The following is a 23,324-nucleotide window of genomic DNA, read 5'->3' on the forward strand; positions in this document are numbered from 1 at the left end:
TCTGATGAAATCCTAATTCATACGAATTTAATAGTTATAAAGTTATCAGAGCCAGGTGACCAAACTAATTTCATGTATTTGTTTTCCTATTACAGTGATTTACCCCTAAGAGTGCCAGATACTTTGTCTTAATTATTAGAGATTTTTACCTCATACTTTTCATCTCAGCTAAAGTTTTGTCTACATGAGAAAGTTGCAATTAAAGTGTGGCTTATTTTGAATTAGCTTAAACTGATCCCTAACCAATTTAAACTGAATTGAAATAAACAGGGTTTAAACTAAAGTGAAGGTGTCCATGCAGCCTTTGGCACTCATTTAACTAAATTTGGTTTTAAATAACACCTTTAGTTAAAATGGGGAAATTGTTATCATGTAGACAAGTCTTAAGGTTACTGGAGCTACAATTCCTACCCTAGTCATGTAATTTAAGTCTGAATTTGCTTAGTTTTTAACCTGTTGGTGGTGGAGTGACATGATGTCATTGAAATCACCCTTTTTGTATTTTAATAGCTATAGAATAATGTGACTATGACTACAGACATTTCCATTTAATTGCAGTCATTGTTTATAGCTTAATACTTACCATTCAGTATGTTGTTTTTAGATGAAACTACTAATAGTTTTCTAAGATTCTCAGCCGCTTTTCTGTTTGAGCATTGCTGGAGGTGGGGGCAGGGGTTGTATTTTGCAGAATTTAGTTAGTGCTGCATTTAGAGCAGGGTACTTTGAGTAGTGAAATAGATTTACTGAAAATAATTCTTAGGATTAAATATGCTTTTAAATTATTGTCTAAAAACTATAAATTTTAAATTGCAGTGTTCTATGTTACCAGTTTTTTATGTTGTTGCATGTCTTTACTACTATTCCACTAGGATTTGGAAGTAGCTCTGCTTTTGGAAGCACTGCCACGGGCACACCATCGTTCGGATTTGGAACTACAAATAAACCCTCAGGAAGTCTTAGTGCAGGTTTGCTTTTGTCTAAATTAAATTCGTCTTAGAAGTACAAATGCATAATCCAACTGCAGGTTTCACTTTAAAAAAAACTAATTGGAAACAAGATCATGTGTATGCTTAAAGTTGCCTTTACAGTAAAACTGTTGAAAAATGTTGTTTTAACTAAAGAAATATTTACTTTAAACTAAATTGATTTTTAGAGGGGAAAAATACAACCCCTAAAATACCCCTTTTTGGATGCTGTCTCCCTAAGTGGAAACTACTGATTTCAATAAATGATAGCTCCTGTTTTACTAATAATTTAGTTTTTTAAAAAAAAAAATCAGATCAGATGTAGTTTGAGGCACAGGAGACACGGCTCGCTATTTGAATACAAGGGAAAGGTAGACTTCTTAAGGTTATTTTAAGTTTTGTTGTTTTCTAAATGTGTTCTACTTAATTCACCAATAGTTAGAAGCTCTTACTTTTTTTTTAGTCAGAATTTACCTTACAATAACTAAACTTTAAGGATACCTTTGCAAAACTAAATCCCTACATTTTGTATGCAGAAAGGCAAATTATATATGCAGTTGTCAGTTCGTACTTTCATAATTCCCATATATAAATTAAGGATTTTATTTTGAAAACTTGTCTCATTCTGAGGCCTCTCATATAGTTCAACATTTGAATACATTTTTTATTTCATACCGCTGTCAGTTTGGCAACTTCCTACTTATTACTCATTCCATTCTTTTTGTTAGTGATAAAATAGATGTAGAAGCTTGGACCCATTACTCCCAAACTTTGGGTATTTGAAATCTGACTTTCATTTGGCACCCATATCTAATTTTGTAATTAGCTTTAGTTATTAGAACATATATTTATCATAGCTTTTGCTTTCTAGAAAATTAGAGTAGATGTCTGCCTTCCAGGATTGGTTTATGGTAGTATTTTTATTTGTTTTTACTTTTGTTTTTCTAATTACAGCTGTTTCTAAAAACCAAGGGTTTTCAGTAACGCTGAAATAATGTTGTTGATTTTTCCTGTGGACTCCTCTGGCTCATATTCATTTATGTATTACATCAAATAAGGACTGCATTAATTTTGACTTCTAGTGTGTAGCATCCATGCTTTTTCTTTGTTAGTTTAGGATGATTCGTCTTTCAAATGAGGTCTAAAGAATGCTTTAGTTTAAAACAGCACATTACAAAATGGAAATAAATGTTTGCTTGATTTGGGTGGCTAATGCTCATGAATGCATAACATCCTGGTAAAGTGCATGTCGTTTCTGTTAGTAGAATCTGCATATTACAAAACTGGAACTCTAGCATTTTTTGTGTTTAGTAACAAATGCATATTTTTATATAATGCTCAAATATTTTTACTTTTATAATCATTAAATTTTCTTACAGGTTCCTGATGCTTGAACTACATTAAGCCAAAAATAAGTTATTTACTAATTTTTCATATATTAATGATAAAAATGTCAAGTTCTTTGAATGATTGCACATGTGCATTCCACCCTAGGAGTGTACGTGCCCCAAGCACAGTTGCTGGAAATTTTTCCCTCAGTAGTACTCGTTGGGGTTGCTCAACCATCCTCTGTTGCTGCACGCCTATAGCGCCGATATAAAGCTCCCAGCTAGCCCCCTGCCCTATCAGTTCCTTCTTACCACCTGTGATGGTCACTGGGACGGCTATCCTTGCTTTGACAAGTTCTCTCAGTGGTCGTCTTTTTCTTATATTTATACATAGTTCATAGAATTGTAGGACTGGAAGGGACCTGGAGAGGTCTTCCTGTCCAGTCCCCTGCTCTTAAGGCAGAATTAAGTATTATCTAGACCATCCCTGACATCCCTTATCCCCTTCCTAGATCCCAGGGACTGGTATGCTGCCCTCAATTTAAGAGATGCCTTTTTTCATATATCGATATACCAACATGTCAGAAGGTTCCTCAGATTCGTAGTGAACCACTCACTACCCTCCCATTCGGCCTGTCTGCAGCTACACAGATGTTTACAAAATGTCTGGTGGTAGTGACAGACTTTCTGAGGAGGTTAGGGGAGCAGGTCTAACCTTATCTAGACCACTGGCTAGTCAAGGGCAGGTCCAGGGCTCTGGAAGTGTCCAGCATTCAGATTATGCAGTTGACGTTCAAGGCCCAAGACCTTATAAATGTAAAGAAGTCTACCTTTGCTCCAGCGCAGAGGGTAGAGTTTATTGTAGCGGGGTTCGACTGTACTCAGGCCAGAGCCTACCTCCCAGAGGGTCTTTCCAGACAATCACATCCCTGATAATTCACCTCAAGGATCATATCAGTCACAACAGCCCAAAATTGTCTGAGGTCACATGGCCTTGTGCACATATGTGGCACAACAGGCAAGGCTGCACCTCACGCCCCTCCAGACATGGCTCAATGTACCCACCAAACCGCTACCATCTGGACTTTGAACTAATAGTACCTCAGTGGGTCCTCATCTCCCTCAATTGGTGGTTGGATCCGCTCACTATTTGTGCGGGTGTTCTCTTTATACAGCCTTTGGTCTTTGGAGGAACTTTCACTCCTCATCAGTGTCAGGAAATGCAGAGCAGTTCACCTGGCCTGTTAGGCCTTCCTGACACATTATGGGCAGAAACTTGTTTGTTCTTATGGACAGCACTGCAGCCCTGTTTTATCTCAACAGGCAAGGAGGTGCTTGCTCTTCCGTCCTATGTCAGGAAGCGATTTAGCTATGGGAATTTTGCACAGCCCACTCAATCAATCTTGTGGCCTCGTACCTTCTGGGAACGCAAAAAGACCTGACAGAGCGCCTCAGCAGGACTTTTTCCAGTCGCCACGACTGGTCCTTTCGCCCAGATATGGTGAGGGACATTTTCCAGCAGTGGAGGACTCCCCAGATAGATCTATTTGCAACCTGGTACAACAGAAAGTGTCACCAGTGCTGCTCCTGGCGAGGTCACAGCCCAGGTTCTGTCATGGATGCCTTTTTAATACCATGGATAGGACATCTTTATTATGCTTTTCCCCCTATCCTGCTCGTGTATAGAGTACTGCTAAAGATCACCTGAGACCAGGCCTGCGTTCTTCTGATAGCCCCAGCATGGCCCTGTCAATGCTGATTCTCCACTCTGCTAGGCCTCTCAGTGGCAACCCCAATCCCACTTACGTTACACCTGGACCTGATCTCTAAGGACAACAGTCTGCTGCTCCATCTGAATCTGAGCTCCCTTCACCTAACAGCCTGAAAGCTCCATGGCTAAATCCCAGGGAGCAGGCTTGCTCAGAGCAAGTTCATCAGGTCCTATTAGGTAGTAGAAAGAGCTCCACCAGGGATACTTACTTTTCAAAGTGGAAGCGGTTCTCTGTCTGGACATCCCAATGTAGAGCTTCACCCACACACTCAGGAATTTCTTGTAAGGATGACTCTCTATTATACCTGAAGCAGCAAGGCTTAGCTATTTCCTCTGTCAAGATTCACCTTGCAGAAACATCAGCTTTCCACTCTTGGGTGGATAACTGGTCTATTTTTTCAGATGATATGTCTGATTCCTCAAGGGCCTACAAAGGTTATATCCTCAAGTAAGAGGGGCTAGCCCGTTCTTCCATGGGACTTGACTTGATCTATCAAAGCTTATGGGACCACAGTTTGAATCTTGGGTAACTTGCTCTTTATTATACCTCTCCTGGAAAGTGATTTTCTTGGTGGCCATCGCTTCAGCCAGAAGGTTCTTGGAGCTCCGTTTCCTCACCTCAGAACCTCCGTACACAGTCTACTTTAAAAATAAGGTGTATTTACGTCCTCACCCGGTTTCCTTCCAAAAGTGGGTTAGCAATTTCACAGCAATCAGGCAATCTACCTACCTACCTGTCTTTTACCCAAAGCCGCATGCAAATAGGGAGGGACCACACCTTCACTCATTAGATGTTAGATGCTCTATGTAGCTTTCTACATAGAAAGGACTAAACTGTTCCAATAATTTACCCAACCATTTGCAGCTGTATCTAATATGATGAAGAGTCTCCCAGTCTCTTCAGAGACAATTCCGTCCTGGATCACCTCATACATTCATACTTGTTATGACCAGGCAGGTGTTCTGTCACCAGCTAACCTGACTGCTCATTCCACAAGGTCACAAGCATCAGCAACAGTATTCCTAGCACGGATCCCTACTCAGGATATTTGTAAAGCAGTGAACCGGTTATCGGTGCACACATTCTCCTCCCATTATACCATCACTCAGCAGTCCAGAGATGATGCCAAATTTGGTTGAGCTGTCCTGCAGTCAGTATGTCCATGAATTCTGATCCCTCCACCTGTTCAACTGCTTAAGTCACCTAGACTGGAATGCACATGTACAATCACTCAAAGAGGAAAAACAGTTACTAACCTTCTGTAACTGTTGCTCTTCAACATGTGTTGCACATGTCCATTCCACATCAGAGTCCGACATGTGTCAGCACGTCCTTCAGCATCAGAGTTTTCAAGAAAGAACTAACTGAGAGAGTGCAGAGTTGACTGGGTGTTTTATAATGGCACTATAGGTGCATGGCACCAGAGGGCGTTTGAGCTGCCCCGGTGGGTACCACTGAGGGAGAAACTTCCAGTGAGCATGTTCAGTGCGTGCTCACACATGGAATGGACATGTGCAATACATCTCACAAAAACAAATATTATGGAAGGTTAGTAACCGTTTTTTTTGTTGAAGTACTACAAAGTGCAAAACTTGCTTAATGTTCTTCATAAGCAACTTTGTTCCTCTAGTATTAAACGTTTTTAAATGAATGGTATAAAAGGTTTAAGGCATGCAGTACTTTAAAGTTTTGTGTTCCAAAGTGGCAGTGTTCATTAAAACTCTGATTCGGCAAGGAACTGAAACATATACCTAACTTTAAGCATGTGTTCAGAAGCTTTTCTGAATTGGGATATCGATAAGGAAATTTATGAATCACTTAAACGATATTGTCTAGATTTGTGATGTGTTTTAATTTGAAGAGATTATGGAAATCAAATTTCCAGATAACTTTGATAATTTATAAATACATTTAATCCTTGCTTGTGTCAGATGGCCTCTGGCTTGAATGTGATTTTACAGTATAGATGTACTTTATGGAGTAACGGGGCTTGGATACACTTATTTAAAAAAAAAATACAATCTGTAATTTAAGTCAGTCCTCTTCCCCAGGCACTGTGTGCAGTACTTCAACACTGAGACCATTGTTTTGTAGAACCTTGTTATTGTCCTAGGTAATAAGAATTGTATTTTGTATCTGCAGCTTTTTCTTTAATCTGACAGTCAGTAAGGTGGTTTGGATCTAGGGGAGCATGTATGTGCCATTATTGCAGCTCTTGAGTTTAGATCTGACTCCTCTTCCGTTAGATGTGTTACCATAAATTTTCTTTCTAATCTGCCCATCTCTAGGATTCACATATAATTCCAAATTTTTGATCTATCTCATTTTTTACTTGTAGAGTTTACACTGTCTTAGAATGTTGATCCTTTCTGGGTCCCACTAGCAACCTTCCCTCACTCCTTTTTTCTTTTTAAAAAATACATTGCTTAATAATTAGACAACTTTTTACCCATACAACAATATATAGAGTAATGCAGTATCTTTGTCTTATTTACATTTCATGCAATATTGTATCAAGTTTTCTTCTTCAGTTGTGTCCATGTGGGTCCTACTTCATGTGTGTATGCACCTGATGTGCACAAGATCAGAGCTTTGAAATAGTGATATCTGTTAGGCCATCCCTGTACCATGCATGTCCTCTTGCCCCACATCTGAGAGCATAAAGGGCAGAGCAGCAGCAACCATTCCTCAGTTTCTTCTTACTGCCCCAGCAATGAGTTGGAACAAGCGGTGACTACCTGCTACCTCTTAGTGAAATTTGCTTTTTAGTTAGCTAGTCTCTTCAAATTCCCCCACTTTTTTGTTTTACTGCACTATTGCCAAAAAAGGGGTGGAGGGGGGGAGTAACTAACTTTTTTCTCTCCACGTTTTGCGTACAGTGGCAGATTCAGAGCCCTCGGGCTTCAGACCATGGCCATCTGTGAGGCTCATTCACTTACAGATGGCCAGAGCCGCTGTCTTTTTTTTTTGTCTTGGTGGGGGCCATGTTCCAGGCTGTGGCATGGATACACTTCCTTTTTGACCAAGACAAGAAAATCCAGGGATAAATTTATACCTCCTTGAACAATCAATGAGAGGGACTTCAGACCATAAGAAGAGACCAGTTCCATCTTGGGGTTAATCCTTGTTCCTAAGTCCCAGTCATCCAGTGACCCTGCCAGTCAGCACACAGCACCCCAGGTCAGTACTGGCAAGAAGTCCACAGCACTGTCAGGCAAGAATATAGGACCCATTGAAGACTACCTCAGTATTGGTTAGCACCATGGCACTGGAGACTAGTATTGCTTTCTCTAGGCAATGAATATCTAAACAGAAGAATGAATATTACTCCCAGCACCAATCCTCCTCTGTCCACAAGGAGAAGATCAAAAACTCATTCTCCTCTGGGACTTGAGGATTTCATCCAAAGACAAATGACACCAACTCAATTTCTGGCTCAGTACTGAAAAGGCACAGGGCACCATCTATCCCTACTCATGACTGTGCTGGAAGCCATTGACATTGGCAGTCACAATAGAAGCCTTAATTAATGGTACCAACCAATTTAATGTTAAAGGTAGAAGCTAAGTCTCTGGCATGACATTCAACATTGATGTCACTACGGTAGGCACTGGTACACACCTCTGGTATCTTGGTACTGACTTCTTCTCAAGATCAGTGCCACCTCTAGAGAAAGTTTTCTCTTTATCTCCTTCACTGGGGAGGGGAACACCTTCATTCTGGCGTCTAGCAGTTTCAGTCACACAGACCAGGAGAAGGCCTTGCTCTACAAACCAGGGATGCTCACTTCAGAGCCTTGACTCATCCACCTCAGGCATGGCAATGGTCTGATCAGCATTACTAGAGCCAGGTGGATCCCTGTTGGCTCTATTGGCATACTGTGGACTTCCATCTAGAGTATCCAGGAGCTGGTCTCCATCTTACCACTTAATAAAACACAGGCCATACTCCCTTTCTGTACCACACCCCCATCTATAGACAGGGAGGAGCAAGAACAGCATTCACAGGAAAAACAGTCAGGTCCAGAGTCCTCTGAGCAATACCTTTCATCCTCTGAGACCAGTCATTGTCTTCTCCCAGTGAAATAGTCTTGTTTCCTGTACCAGCCCGAGGTGATTTTAGAGCCTTCCAGAGGCTGTTTTCTCATACAGCTGAGATCCTCAAAATAGAAACTTTAATAATTGAAGACGCTCCCAAGCTTTCAGATATGCTGCATTCTTCTGCTCCTGCCAGAATAGCATTGCCAATTAATGAGGGCATCTTAGAATCAGCTAAGACTCTGTCAGGTGTCAACAATTTTGCTTCAAACTGGTTAAAGAATGGAAAAGGAGTATCAGTTACCCCAAAAGGGATTTGAGCAATTTTATAACCACCCAATCCCAGGTTCATTAATGGTCTCTCTTCTTCCCACAAGAAATCTAAAAACCCAAAAAATTAGACCTTTTTGGAAGAAAGGTTTATTAGTCAGCATCACCTCAGCTACGAGTACGAACCTATCTCTTTTGTTTGCAAAACACTGTCCCATGTCAGATAACTCCTGACAACTCCAGAGAAGAGTTGAAAGCCATCATTGCTGAAGGTCACCAGTAATGCCTTACACTCCCTAAGGCCTCCAGGGCCACACTTTGCTGCCTCAGCCCCAAATGACAGGCCCTTTAAGATACCAAGGGTAGTCTTGATAGAAGACCCTTACTTCTTCGAGTATCTGCCCAGAAAGAAACCAAGGTTCTCTCAGAGGAGCTAATCTTTCTTAGTCTTTGATCAGTCTTCGTCTGCTTGTAGACTGCAAGTATGACACGAGGGTTGAGAGTCGCAACAAAATCAGGCATGAGCCATCCCCAGATCCTGCCTTCAGATGCTGGTTTGCTTTCTTCCATCAGGCTTGTACTGCTATAACAACTGACCAATGGGTGCTGAAAGTGGTCTCATATGGTGCTTTCATCCAATTTGATTCCTTACCCCATTACCCTTCCCCATCCCTCTTCATGAATCCTTCTTACAAAAAGCTAAAAAGTGGCTTCCCTGCTTTGCTTGTGGGCCAAAGAGGAGGTACCTCTAGAGTACAGGGGAAGGGGTTTCTGCTTCTGATATTTCTTTGTTTTGAAACAAAAAAAGGGGTCTTTGTCCTATCCTAGACCCGAGAAGACTAAACAACATATACACTGTCTCAGATTTAGGATAGGAATGCTTACCTTCATCATCCCTTTCCTAGACTCAAGACTGGTTTGTGGCTCTCAACCTCCAAGACTCAAACTTCCATTTTGCAATTCATGTAGCCCACAGGAAATATCTACAATTTGCAGTGAGTCCCAGTCATTACCAATAGAATGTTCTACTGTTTGGTCTTTCCAGAGCAGCAGCAGTTTTCACAAAGTGCCTGGGAATAGTGGCAGCACATCTGAAGAGATGAGGCATATTCACATCTACTCATATTTAAATGATTGGCTGATCAAAGTCAGGTCTCATCAGGAAGTCACCACAGCCTGTATCTATGTCCTTCCCCTTTTCAGACAGCTAGACCTCACTGAGAATTTTTATGAGAAACTATCTCTTACCCCATCACAAACAATGAAATTTACAGGTGCCTTAGTCAATTCCAGATCATTAAAGGCAGATCTTCCAACAACAGAGTTCTGTCTATCCAAATGATCATTACCAGTATCAAAACAAATCCATCAACTGCAATAAGAAACTGCCTCAAACTTCTTGGCCACATATCAGTTTGGCATGTACGGGACACCACTAGCCAAACTTTACCTACACCCATTACAGAGGTGGTTAAAGTCTGTGTATCACCCCAGGAGAAATCAAATGGGTATGTAAGTTATTTTCGCAGCTCACATTTTATCAGGACTGAATGGAAGGTCAGACCTCAAGAGCATTCCACCCCTCCTCCTACAAAGATACAGATCACAGATGCATCAAGAACAGGTGGGGAGCACATGTCTTGGCCACCTCCATAAACAAGGACCTTTGTCCCTAAAAAGCATGACTCCACCCATATACATTCTAGAATTACAAGCAATCGGATTAGCGTGCATTGCATTCGTACCTATTTTACAGAATTCTACGATTCAGAGTCTAAGAGACAGTACCATCAGCAATACATTTATATAAGACAAGCAAAGACGTTCTTGCTCATCACGTCTACGTCAGGAGGCAATGAAAGTTATGGACATGGTGCCAACAGCGGATAACCCAAGTAACTCTTCATCTTCCAGGAGTTGTCAGTGATTTAGGAGACCTAATCAGCCAATCCATTACCAACCACAAATGATCTCTGAAGAACTCCATCATGTCACTATTTCACCAATGGGAATATTCCATTATAGACTTGTCATCAAACAAAACATAGTGTCCAGACTTTTGCTCCAATGGAGACATGAGTCCAGGATTCTAAGACACTTTTCATGTACCATGGGATCAAAGACTTATGTTTCCACCCATTACTTTGATAATCAAAGTGATGTGCAAAATTCATACTGATCCTGATAGCCTGAATTGTCTCAATCAATATAGAGCTAACAGATCTCCTCAAGACATTTATTCAGCATCCAATACCACTTCCAGACTGTCCAAACATACTATCACAGAATGAAGGTCAGATACTAAATCCAGACCTGAAATTGTTACATCTGACAGCCTAGATATTGGCTGGTTGAGTGCTATTGATTTACTGTTCTCTACAAGTACAGAAGATCCTACTGGAAAGCAGAAAGCATTCCCCAAGAAAAATTTGTTCCTGAAAATGGAAAAGATTTTCAATTTTGGCAGTCCCACGCAACCTTGACCTAATGGAGGCTCCTATACCTAAAGTCCTTGATTATACTCTGTATTTGAAACACTTTGGAGTCTTAGTTCAGCTATGGTCTATCTTACAGTGAGTTTAGCATGCCATTCTCCAGTACAGTCATGTTTACTTTCTCTCTCTTGCCCCCTGTATCCAGATTTTTAAAGCGGTTACTATATACTTACCTGCTAGCTACAAAACATCCTCTGGTATGGTATTTTACTATTGTTCCTACAAACCTAATGGAGACCCTGTCTCTGAATGTGGTCCACACTACCTTGCTGTCAAGATGGCCTTTTTTGGTTGCCATTACATCAGCCAGGAGGGTCAGCAAAATAAGACTTTCATGGCCATCCGTCCTTACACAACATTAAACAGAGGTTAGATGGTGTTGAGACTTCCTCCCAAATTTATTCTCAAAGTTGTGTCAGACTTTCATTTGAATCAATCTGTTGATCTTTCCAAAAGCTATAGTCTTCCAGTGTTGGGGGGGGGGAGGGTTGAAGAGGGGGGAAGAAAATCAACTTGGATGTTTCAAGACATTGTTATATTATCTTGATAGGGCAAAACCCTTTAGTCAGACCCCCAGTATTGTTTTGTTGCCATAAGTAGCACTTTTAAGGGGCACACCACTTCTTCCAAGAGGATATCTAAATGGATTAACCAGTGTATTTCAATCTCTCACATGACTGGTACACCTCTTCCTTTAAACATCACAGCTCATTTCACTAGCGCACAGGCTACCTCTTCTCCATGCTTCGGAAACATCCCTACATCTGAAAGTTAGTCATTTGAGTGACCCCCTTTCCTTTTGTTACACTATGCCCCTGACCTGGCCACAAGATCAGATGACAAATCTTGCAGGAAAGTGTTACAATCACTTTTTAGTCAGTGGTAGTCAGAACTCCTCTATCTCCTCACCTTCCAGATGGGGCACCTAAAGTGAGATCCACACAGACACATACCTGAAGAAAGCTGGGTTACTTAACCTACTGTAACTGGAGTCTTTGTTGTGGTGTCATCCATATGCATCCCAGGACCTGCCCTTCATCACCACTTTTTAGAGTCCTATTACCTGGAATTCTGAAGGAACTGAGGGATGGTTGTGGCTGCTTTGCCCATGATGCTCTTGGATGGGGAGCATGAGGACATTGCAGCATGGCTCAACAGACATTGCTGTTCAGAGATTGCAATCTCATGCACAGGAATCATGTGCTAGTCCTAGAGTGAGATCCACATGCACATCTCAAAGAACCACGGTTACTGTAAGGTATTCTTTTCTTAAAAGAAAGATCAGTTGTGTGCACAGGGAAGGTTTTTCGACCTAATCTCTAATTATAGCAAAAAGAGAGCTATATGGTTCATCTGATAGGTTTTTTTAAAATACATTTTGCATATGGCTTAATCCTTTTGGCAGAGTTAAATCAAACAAAAGTTTCACTTTTTTCACTAAGTTTAATACGTTATTAAAGTCTCATAATATTCATGGCATTTTCTTGATCATATTTATAATTTGATATGAAAAAGCAGTTGAATTAGGGATTAGTACTTCACTGATTCTTACTGTTCCATATATTCATAATTTTTAAGGCCAGAAGGGATCATTATGAACCTAGTCTGACCTGCATATCAATTTCTGCATCAAGAAGCAAGTACATGAAATATTGGAACATATGGAAATCTTCAAAATAAATCATGAGTCAAGAGTGGTATCCCAAGAGCGAGGATCTGTATAGGCATTAACTGAACTGAATTATTGGGTTACAATCAAGGTGTAGGATATGAGTTTTATTTTTGTGTCACTCTTGAAGAGGCCAGTATAGCGTTTGTACCTATCTGTGTTTCTATTTGGCATGAATCACCCAGGTGATGGACAAAGGTCCAAATCGAAGTGTTCACACAATTATTTATGCACAAGTCTTAAATTGCTGTAGGATTCATTCCTTTAGTATAAATAACTTGAAACTGGGTTTCATGATTCTTTATTTTTGATATAAATTATTTTCAATAATAGAAGTGAGAGGGGGGAGGGATAGCTCAGTGGTTTGAGCGTTGGCCTGCTAAACCCAGGGTTGAGAGTTCAATCCTTGAGGGCGCCATTTAGGGATCTGGGGCAAAAATTGAGGATTGGTCCTGCTTTGACCAGGGGTTTGGACAAGATGATCTCCTGAGGTCCCTTCCAACTCTGATATTCTATGATTCTGTGACATCAAATTTGTGTGGAACATAGATAACTTTGGGACTCAAATGAGGAATACTTCGGAGGTAAATTAGGATGTGTTTTTCCAAGCCCACAGAATTTTTTTATAGCATTGTGGCAGTGATACTGAATACGAATATGGAGAAGCTTTCATTTTATGACTCTTTTATACTTGTAACTAGAGCTGGTTGAACGACTTTTTACAAATAATGCTCATTAAGGGTTTAGCTCCCTCTCTGCCTGTGAATAGCTTATGAACCAGTCCTAATTTCTGTTAATGTTTCAATTATTTGTGTTCAGCAAATGATTTTTATCCTTTCCATGATTGTTAAATACTTTACTTCACATATTCATTAATGTGACCAATCGCACACAGTCCTCATCTCCCTGGAAGTTGTTAAACAGGAGAAGGATGAATAATGAACTTCTGCTATGAATTGCAGTTACGAATCATGCTAATCTTTCAGAAACTCTTAAGATTCTCTAACACTTTCATAAATATCCAGCTATTGTACAAATACCTATGCATAACTAATATGACCTCAAAAATCTGAGTGAACAGAACTTGGTGTTTTTACTTGCTAATTATTGCAAAACAGTTAGTATTTGACCAGTTCTATTTTGTAAACTCCTGAACAAAATTACCTTTCAGGGATGAAATTTCTCATCTTCACTTTCAGTCTAAAGGAAGATTGATGGATTTCATTTGTTTATTTTAGCAACATCTTCTGAGCTATTCATTGTTTTTTCCAAAGCTTGCTCTCTTCAAATGCTGTCTTTTGTGCACTAATTCAAAAGGGCTTTTTTAAAATAGCTAAAACTTGGCATGTTTTACTTATTTCCCTTTTAGGTTAGGACCTGTGTTGCACATATTAGGAAGACAGTGTGGTCTTGTTAAGAGGGCATAAGACTGTTAGCTCTCTTCCAGGTATGCCAGTGATCTACTGTGAGACCACAGGCCAGTCACTTCACCTGTCTGTGCCTTTGCTTCTCCCACCCTTTGTCTGGCTTGTCTAGGTAGATTGTAAGCACACAGAGACCGAGACAGATGTGCACAGTGCATTGCAGAGTAGGGCCCCAATCTCAGTTGAGAGCTATAGGTGCTACTGTAATACATATAATAACAAAGGAAATAACTATTACGCTATAAGGTATAGTAACTTAAAAATATACAGTGCTTGCACTGTAACATCTGACTCAATTCAGCAAATCTAAAATATCTTAGGAATGTGACATAGTATTGTGGGTCCACTTTGATATCTTCAGAGTAGTGTAATTACTAGTAATTCAGTAAGTCACTGTCCCTCGTAAATTGGACCGAGGGCAAATCTGAAGTTATGATTTAACTGACTTCTGATTTTAAAATATTTTTCCTTCCCATACAAGGCTTTGGCAGCTCAACTACATCTGGGTTTAACTTCAGTAATCCTGGCATCACAGCATCGGCTGGCTTGACATTTGGGGTGTCTAATCCTGCATCTACAGGTTTTGGGACAGGAGGGCAACTTCTTCAGCTGAAGAAACCTCCTGCTGGAAACAAGAGAGGAAAAAGATAGACACACTCTTGGGGAAAGGGGAAGTGAATCAGCTTTGTTCATCCTAAAAGTCTATTTTTCTAAATGGATGCAGTAATTAAATTGCATCCCAGGAGATTTATAAAATTTTGCTACTTTTCCCTATTCTGGAATATGAAATGTAATCATATTGAACAACTATTTTCCTGTGAATAGAAACCCATTTATGTATTTTTATTTTGGTTCTAGTTTTAGAAATGTTCTATACTGCATTATTAAAGAATCTTCTAAAACCATCTATTTAACCTAATGTTAGTAGCAGAATATTTTTTGTTAATAAGCTTTATACCATATGAATATATGCATATTTGGTTTTTTTGTACAGATAAAATATATTCTAGTACAAATACTAGAGTTCATATCTTCTGTTCCTGGATATGGCCTTTAAATCTACTTCAGGGTGTTTCTTTGTGAATATGGATGTAAATATATAAATATATATATACATATATATATACACAGTACAGTGCACACATTTGTGCATATGTATTTGTATATATAATAAAAACGTGAACTTTGCCCCATAGACAAAACTCTCCAAGTTCCTTTGCTTTGCGTGTTCCCTTTTCCATGTTGTTTTAGGCTCCCACATCTTGATGCTCATAGGAATATCAAATAGTGTTCCCTGGCTGTAATATTTTTGCAGCTTGTTTTTAAAGACGAGCTGTAATACTGTTCACTATTGTATAATTCTGGCAAATAGTGTTTAATTGCCTGTTTGTCCTCAACATTTTCCTTTCCTCAGCTAGCAATCACTCCAAAGAAGAATCTGGAGAGACTTTCAAACAAAGGTGTTGTCACAGCTGATGTTACCAAACAGGTCTCTCCCGGGCTGTGCTTCATTTCGGAGGCTGCTAGGCTTCAGGAGCAAGTTCAGGATTCCAGGAGATTGCTGGGGGGGCGGGGGGGGGCAGAGAGTTGTGAAGTCAGTAGTATCTTCTCTCTGCAAGTGGTGGATGCAGACTGTGCCACTCTAATGAAAATTGTAGCTAACCATTCCAAAACAGAGTTGATTCACACAGGGCTACTGGCATTGACTCCAAAAGGAGTTCCTTACCTGCCCTTAACACCCGTCACTGCTAAGGAATAAAGTAAAACAGTATACTTTGAGGGTAAGCTATTGTAACAATAGAAATAGTACCAGTCTTACAAGTGCAGCAAACTTCATGTTATGGCATCTTAGCACATTGGGCTGCATCTCCAGCTCAGAGTGCATTAAAACAGAAACAGCAGAAAAATCTCTTACAGAGTGTATATGGAATTTTGGAGATAAGTGTAGCTTTTAATATAGAGATTGTTTTGTACATAATGTGCATCCAAGTGAATATTCACAATCACTTTCACCAAGGCACCTTTTTTCTAAAACAGGTATTGCGCGTAATTTTCTAGTATGAAGTCAGTTGCTTTCAATTGTAAAAGTGTTGTCAAGTACTGTTTTGTATGTTCTGGAAGTTATGTCTGCATACAGCAATTACTGGCCTTTGGCAAACATGGAGTTTTCTGTTGTTTGTGTTCAGAAATAAGGATATCAGTTTTGAACACAGAACTTTTCACTTTTGTACACTTGTATGTTATTGCATCTAAGAGATGAGCATTTTCTTTGAGAGGCAATTAATAGTGTATGCGTTTTTGTTTTTGTTTTTTAAGGCAGTATTAAAAGCTTAAAAGTCCATTTCAACTTAAACCTTTTTCAAAACTTGCATTGGGCTGCAATCAAAAAATCCTGATATTTGTATTTCTTTGTTACTGCTTTTTTAAAAAAAGTTAAATTTAAAATGTTGAACCACTGGACTTTCTTGTAATGTATTAATTTGTGAAACTAATTTTTTTAAACTGTGTGCTGTCTTTGTCCACGTGTGCAACCTACCATTGTGCAAAACAATAAAATAAATTAATGCTGTGATCCTAGTCATATTTGTCTAATTATTTGTCTATTTGCAGAATCTGGTCCTATCACCTTAGTTCTCTTGATTGTCATATTTAAAAAAAAAAACACTGCTGCAAAATCTTATTGATTTATTTTGGATAATGTATACTTGCTCTTACTAAAAATAGAGTTTTGATCTCTGAATTAAAATCTTATGACTTTTGTGCATAATCCCTTCTCTTCTCCCATATTATGTGAACCCAGATGATACTATACTGCGGCACAATGTGTGCTCTTGCCTTCTCATGGGTGGGGGTTTTGCACTGTAAATTTAATTTCAAAACAAAGTGTTAATTTGCTTTGGGTAGTATAGTCCGTTGTCAGCAATAGTTTTGAAAGCTATAGGATTTTGGACTCCACTATGGAAGTAAGCTGCAGCATTGGCTAATTCCATAGATGCCACTAAGACATCACCCAATAAGCAGCTGTGCGTAAGTGTCTTTTTAAAAATAAATAGTTTGACCATTTGTTCTAATCAATTATTTCTTTAAAAAAAAACAAAAAAAAAAACCTACCAGAGGAAAGGAAAGTATATAACTTTAACAACTGATTGAGCTCTCTACGTATCTAGGTCCTGATTTGCATGTGTGTTAAGGCCCCTTTACACCCATTTACACTACCAGAGACCACCATTTTGTCCATGTGACTCTCACTACAGTATAAGTAATTGCCAGAGAGTAACAGAGCTACCACTAGACTGGCCTTTTCCTTAGTGTCCTTGCAGCCCTTCCGTATTCTTCTGTTTCTATCCCTTCCCTGTCCAGCTGGGGTCCCACTCCATGCCTGCCGAGGAGCTTTCTGACTAACTCCCTTGTTCACTACATTAGGCACAAAATAAGGATTTTAGGAATTTTATCTTTAATGTAGGCTACAGAATGTTTTGGGGGTTTTTTTGTTGTGAAAAAAGTTAATTGTTAATCATGAGCACAAAGTAAGTAATAGATATCCTTGTTCTGGGACCATTTTTTCTGTGAAGATATTTCTTCTTAGCATCTCCCTTCAAGATTTGCAGCAATTTTGCAATACAGTACTTCTTTCGCCAGGTGGCAGGAGACTACTATTTTTCAATTTGCCAAAGATGTCATTATAAAGCCCTGTAAGGCATTATTGCTGCCACATAGTACACCAGCTTTTGTTTCCAGATCGTTTACACAAATAGTTTATTGAAATAGGTTTTTTTTATACAATGGAATTTTGATAATTTATACTGGTCATGGAGGGTTGGAGCCCTCCCACATACCTCTAGGAGTTCAACCCTTTTAGCTAATCACAATACCATAAAAGGGGGCACAGAGAGAAACCATTTGGATGTACAATTTAGATACCTCAGATAATATATCCAAGAGCCTCTAGTGATTAACAAACACAAATCCCATTGACTTTCAGTTGAACTTATGCTTCTATAAAGAAAAGGAGTACTTGTGGCACCTTAGAGACTAACTGAATGCATCCGATGAAGTGAGCTGTAGCTCACGAAAGCTTATGCTCAAATAAATTTGTTAGTCTCTAACAAAGTACTCCTTTTTGTGAATACAGATTAATGTGGCTGCTACTCTGAAACCTTTCGTTATGCTTCTATGTCACTTAGAGGCAGAATTTTCAAAATAACCTATCTGCCATTTTGAGGTAGTTTTAATCATTTTCCAAAGATCAAAACAATATCGGTATGTTTTTTCTGTGCTGGCTGTTATGATTTGTAGTTTCCTGTTGGGCTCAAAGAATGCAGTATTTATGCAGTATTTCTAGGAAGGTTTTTGGTTGAGAAACTTACAGGCAAAGTCTTGCGATGTGCTCTGATGTTGTGTCTACCTTTAACAGCTGATGCTCTGTTCTCTGACCAGCCTCAAGAACTTTTTTCTGTGATGGTACTAAAAAATCTCACAATCTGAATTGTTTTCCTCTCTTTCTTTTCATCTCAGGCATCCCTGTACGGCATATACTGGGCCAGCACAAGTACAGTAACATCTTAGAAAGTCGTGAAATTGCATTCAAACTCCGGTTCTGATCAGGGACTAGTCTCTACCTGCTGTTCAAGAAACTCCCTGTCTCTCCCATCTGTGTGTTTTCAATATGGCATTGTATTGTGACAGCAAGACCTGCCTCTGAATTGCTTATCTTTTATCATTGTTATGAAAGCAAGCTAGGGTGATTGGATTTTGAGAACACATTATGGTATTAACCCTGAGTAAGCAGGGAAGGAAACAAGGACTTAGCACTTCTTCAAGAATCAAGTAGCTATTAAATAAAACTATTAACATACTGAAAAACTACATATCCTGGAAATTATAAGTAATCTGATAAATTCCAAAAATTATAAAACCACAGTTTGAATAATTCATAGCTGGATAGGACCCTTAAAAGAAAAAAATATTGGCCAAAGGTGACAAACCTGAGTGTCCAAAGCTAACTCCATATTTAGATGCCTCAGTAAAAGCTGCCTGACTTTCAAAGATGCTGAGTGCTTCTAGCTGTCTTTAACCTCAGTAGGATTTGTTGTGTGAAAATCTGGCCACCTTTATTTCAGTGCCTAAATATGGATTTAGGAGTCAAAGTTAGGCGTTCATGTTTGACAGTTTTGGCTACTACTTTCAACTTCCAAATAAGGATACATTCTCTCTAGGAATCTTTATTAAAGCCAAACTTTTCAAGCTTTGGTATTTATACTGTCCATTTCTGTCACTGTTACAAATGTGGACCCTGGCCCTGCAGTTGGCCCTGTATGGGGCAGATCCTGGTGCCTACATGGGACCTCAGTGAATGAACATCTGTGAGGGAAGAAGAGACTGTCCACACTGATCTAGTTGCAGGGTCAGGGCCATAGGAGTTTCACTTGATGTTCTGTGTAAATTATCAGAGTTGTCTTCAATGGCTGTGTTTCATTTAGAACTGCAAGATTATCAGTTACTCTCATTGGAAGTGAAGCATCATACTGGAAAACACTTCCGGATAGACATATCCCTACTAACTGTATAGGCCAACATTTACAAATGAGCGCTTAAAGTTAGGCATGAGGGAGAGATTTTCAAAAGCGCCTAAGGAGTTTAGGAGCAGGTGTCCTATTGACTTTCAATGGTGCTTATGCTCCTAAATTCCTTAGGTGTTTTCGAAAGTCTCCTCCTAATTCCTTACTAAGTGGCACTGAATACCTTTGAAAATCAGGCTACTTATTTAGTGCCTAAGTGTAGATTTATCTTTTAAGTATTCGCTTAATTTTAGCTCTCTCTCCCTCCACCCCCAACCTGGTTTTACAATTCTGGTATGTACATCTGATAGCTTGTATACATTCAAAAGTCATTTTTAGCTTCTAAATATATGTACCACCTATGGAATATTCTCATTCCTGGTCGCACCTTAACTGGAGACAGGTAGACCTTCCCCCCACTTTCAATGTTTTTGATCAAGTACAGCAGAATTAGACAGGGAGAAAGACCAAGAGTGAAAATTCTGCAAGGTGATCACCTTGGAGAAGCAGAATTACAGGTAAGTAACTGTCCCTTGTGGACACATTTATTCCTCAGTGTGATATTGGCTAATTTAATAATTGTAACTGGCAGGGAGCCTTTAAATTAGTTAAAAGGAGAGGTAAATTTATGTGGTGTTAACTACAAACATTTTAAGGCACAGTTCATATTAATTTTAAATTGCAGGCAGTTTTATATTAGTTTGTTACCTCTTCTGTATCTATTCTGTGGATAAATAGATTACTTTATTTTCCAGTGCCCTCAATTTGGCACTTTCCATAAGTACTGTGGTCACTTAAAACAAACCTATTTTTTCCTCTTCCTGTCCCCAATCACCTCTGCAATCCGTGGTATAAAGATTTCCATTGAAAATTAATTAATGCATTAAATTGATAGAATTAGAGCTAACATTGCCAGGTATTAAAATGCAGTACCTGCAATAATTAAAAAAACAATTTAGTTCCCCTAGAAATGTCTTTCTCCACACACATTGTTTTAAATGTATTAATAACTGCACTTTCTTGGTGTTTTGTTCTGTTTTGTTTTTTACCAGTTAATATTACTTCCCCACCTCACCTTTGTCTCCATTTCAGAGATGGGTCAATTTAGAGAGATTAAGGGCCAAGGGCGTAAGCCTGGCCTATTGAAGTCAGTGGCAAAACTCCCATTAACTTCAGTGGGACCAGGATTTGCCCCAAATGTGCAAAAGGACCTTTAACTTTGTATGCCCTGTATATTACTGGGGTTTTCTGTCTTTAGTCATCTTGTGCCTGATTTTCAGAAGTAATGAGCATCTGTTGCTCCCATCGACTTTGGAGTGGAGGGCTCTCAGCGCGTATGAAAATCAAACTATAGATGTGTGAAGTTGAGCTCTTCAGAACGGATGCATCCAAAATGATTTGCTGCTTTTGCAAATGTAGGCCTACGGGACTTGTTTACAGCAACATAAGACGTCAAGAATAAAACCCAGGTGTTCTAATACAGAGTCCCCTGTTCTAACCCCAAGATCAGAATCTTCCTAATTGAAATTCAAATTATTCTTAATTTATTCATAACATCAGAGCATGTTAAGCCTATCGGACCAGTTTCTCCGCTACAACTGAGGTGTGCTTAGTACAGCTCAGGAGAGGGTGTGTACTCCCCGGTTCCTGGGCAGGATCTGCACTTGGCTAGCTCTCCAACATAAAGCTGCTCTACACCCTCAAAGCTGCTCTACATTTTTTTGCCAGCTGCCAGGGGCTAAAGGGGCAATATTGATGCTGAGGTGTTCAGCCAAAGATAGGGAAGCTGTAGCCATGTCTGCCTTTTTCCAGCCATGCCTCTTATTTCAGCAACAGGAAGGTCATAGGGTAAGGTGGCCATATGTCGTGATTTTATCGGGACAGTCCCGATATTTGGGACTTTTCTTATATTGGCACCTATTACACCACACTCCCTCTCCCAATTTTTCATATTTGCTATCTGGTCACCCTGTCATAGGGGCTATGTTGATCTCATGTGCTGCAGGCTTCCCTTACACTGGGATGATTCTCTGTGGCGTGCTGTGCCATCTTTCGGGCATCCACCAGCAGTGTGGCGCAAAGCGGCTGCACGCCACATCAAAAGATGGACTGTAGAACTTAACTTTTTTAGAATACAGACTAATTCCTTTGTTCTCTCCCAAAATTTCTGCTTAGTAAAGCACAGCTCCCAGATACGTTGCTTTCTCTTCACAATCAACACCAACACCTGAAGGTAGTTCTAAGTTAGCACTCACAGGGAACAGAACAAAATGCAAGGGATAAGAGAGAGCGCAAGAAATGCCCAGTTTTATTGCGATGTACATGAGTTTTAGCAGTATGTATTATTCAAATCCATTTCAAGAAAAGCCTACCTGACTGACTGCATATTTACCTGTAGCAGTGGCTTCTACCATCTGAAACCATTGGCTGTCTGGAAGAAATAATCAAAACAAATATTTTAGAGAAACACTGACAACTATTATCATTATTTCTTCTGCTGCTAGTTCCTGTTGTATCTATTGTTGTGGTGACCAGAGATTAAACCACCAGGAGAGAATTCAGCAAAACAGCCTGTGCTCAGCACCTTTGGCAGTCCAGTCAAGAGCAGACCTTGGCTGCAATGGGAATGAGACCAGATTTCGGCCATCAGCACACAGCCTCCAATGCTAAAATTCCCATTGATTAGAGTGAGGGCAGAGTGAACCTGACGGAAGTGCTTTGAAAATCCTACTCTTAGAGTAGACAGGGAAAGCCACGATTTGCACCAGTACATCTTAGCCTGGTTTCAAGCAGGGATACTCTCTATCAGTGCAAATCACAGCTTTCCTTGGCTATCTGTAAGGTTTGCAACTAGTGGCTAAAATCATAGAGAAGGCCGTAGGCTCTGATTATTAGCATCCTAGAGCCAATCTTATTTGCCATGATGGGCTGCAGGATGAGGGCTGGTATTGGAGGGTATATCTATAGCACAAATGAGGGTCAGGTTGCAGTGCAGGTAGTCATACCCCCTCTAGCCTTAATCTAGCTGCTGCCGGTAGCAGTATGAATGAGGACATAATAGTGTGAGCTGGCCACCCCACACAAGCCCGCTGAGGACTCGGGGTATGTTCTTGGGTTGCTAGCCTATGCCAGGGTCTGTGCTGCCACATCTTTACTGCTGTTGTTACCTGCCCTCATTCAATTAGAGGGGTATGCCTGCCTGCCTATGCTGCAGTCACACCTTTGACTGCAATGTAAATGTATTCTCAGCTGGGGCTCAGCATGGCACGGCTGCCTTTCTTTAAAAGACAACTTTGTGCTCTTCCTTATTTGTAGTAATGTCTGTTTGGAAGCTTGAAAATGTTTTCCCTCCTCATTTTGTTCTTTTCAGTTTAAGAAATATCATTCGCCTCCCAACCCACCTTATTGCTAGTGCAACAGCAGCCAACAGAGTCATAGCTTCTTTCTTTGTGTACCTGCTTTACTCCAGTGTTTGTTAGCTAGATACTGCTTCAGAGCCAGCCGGGGGAGAGCAAGAGCAAAAAAAGTCTGCATCAATTCAGGGGATCACAGATAGCAATGGAATTCCAGCTCCAATTCAAATAGTGGTGTTAAAAAGCTCCATTATGGAATGCTGGATTTCTTCCTTTAAAGTCAACGTTGAGAATTCAAAGAATATTCCTTGCAACATTATACCATTTTTAAGGTAAATCAAATTTGGGACTATACTATCGAAGTTATGTAAAATAGCAGTGCTGAGAATGCAAGATTTTTTTGGTCTGTTTTAGCTAATATTTTCCTCAATTAATGTTAGGTGGATGACC

At 39.8% G+C, this 23,324-nt stretch overlaps 1 protein-coding gene across 4 annotated transcripts in view; it reads left to right on the forward strand.

Annotated features, from left to right (window-relative positions):
- NUP58 (nucleoporin 58) overlaps positions 1-21,380 on the forward strand; it is a 56,483-nt gene extending 35,103 nt beyond the window's left edge. The window contains exons 15-16 of one of the 4 annotated variants that reach the window (XR_012158422.1): positions 873-13,986; positions 14,445-14,581. Coding sequence is in view for 3 of the 4 variants with exons in the window: in XM_073340221.1 (XP_073196322.1) it covers positions 873-968; positions 14,445-14,614 (266 nt within the window). In the remaining variant the exon portion in view is untranslated. Of the gene's footprint in view, positions 1-872; positions 13,987-14,444; positions 16,536-18,478 lie in introns of those variants that run through there. The other 3 variants (XM_073340231.1, XM_073340221.1, XM_073340242.1) reach the window with 3 other exon arrangements.
- The last annotated feature ends 1,944 nt before the right edge of the window (positions 21,381-23,324 follow it).

The sequence above is a fragment of the Lepidochelys kempii genome, chromosome 1 (genome assembly GCF_965140265.1).
Source record: "Lepidochelys kempii isolate rLepKem1 chromosome 1, rLepKem1.hap2, whole genome shotgun sequence".
Lineage (NCBI taxonomy): Eukaryota > Metazoa > Chordata > Testudines > Cheloniidae > Lepidochelys > Lepidochelys kempii.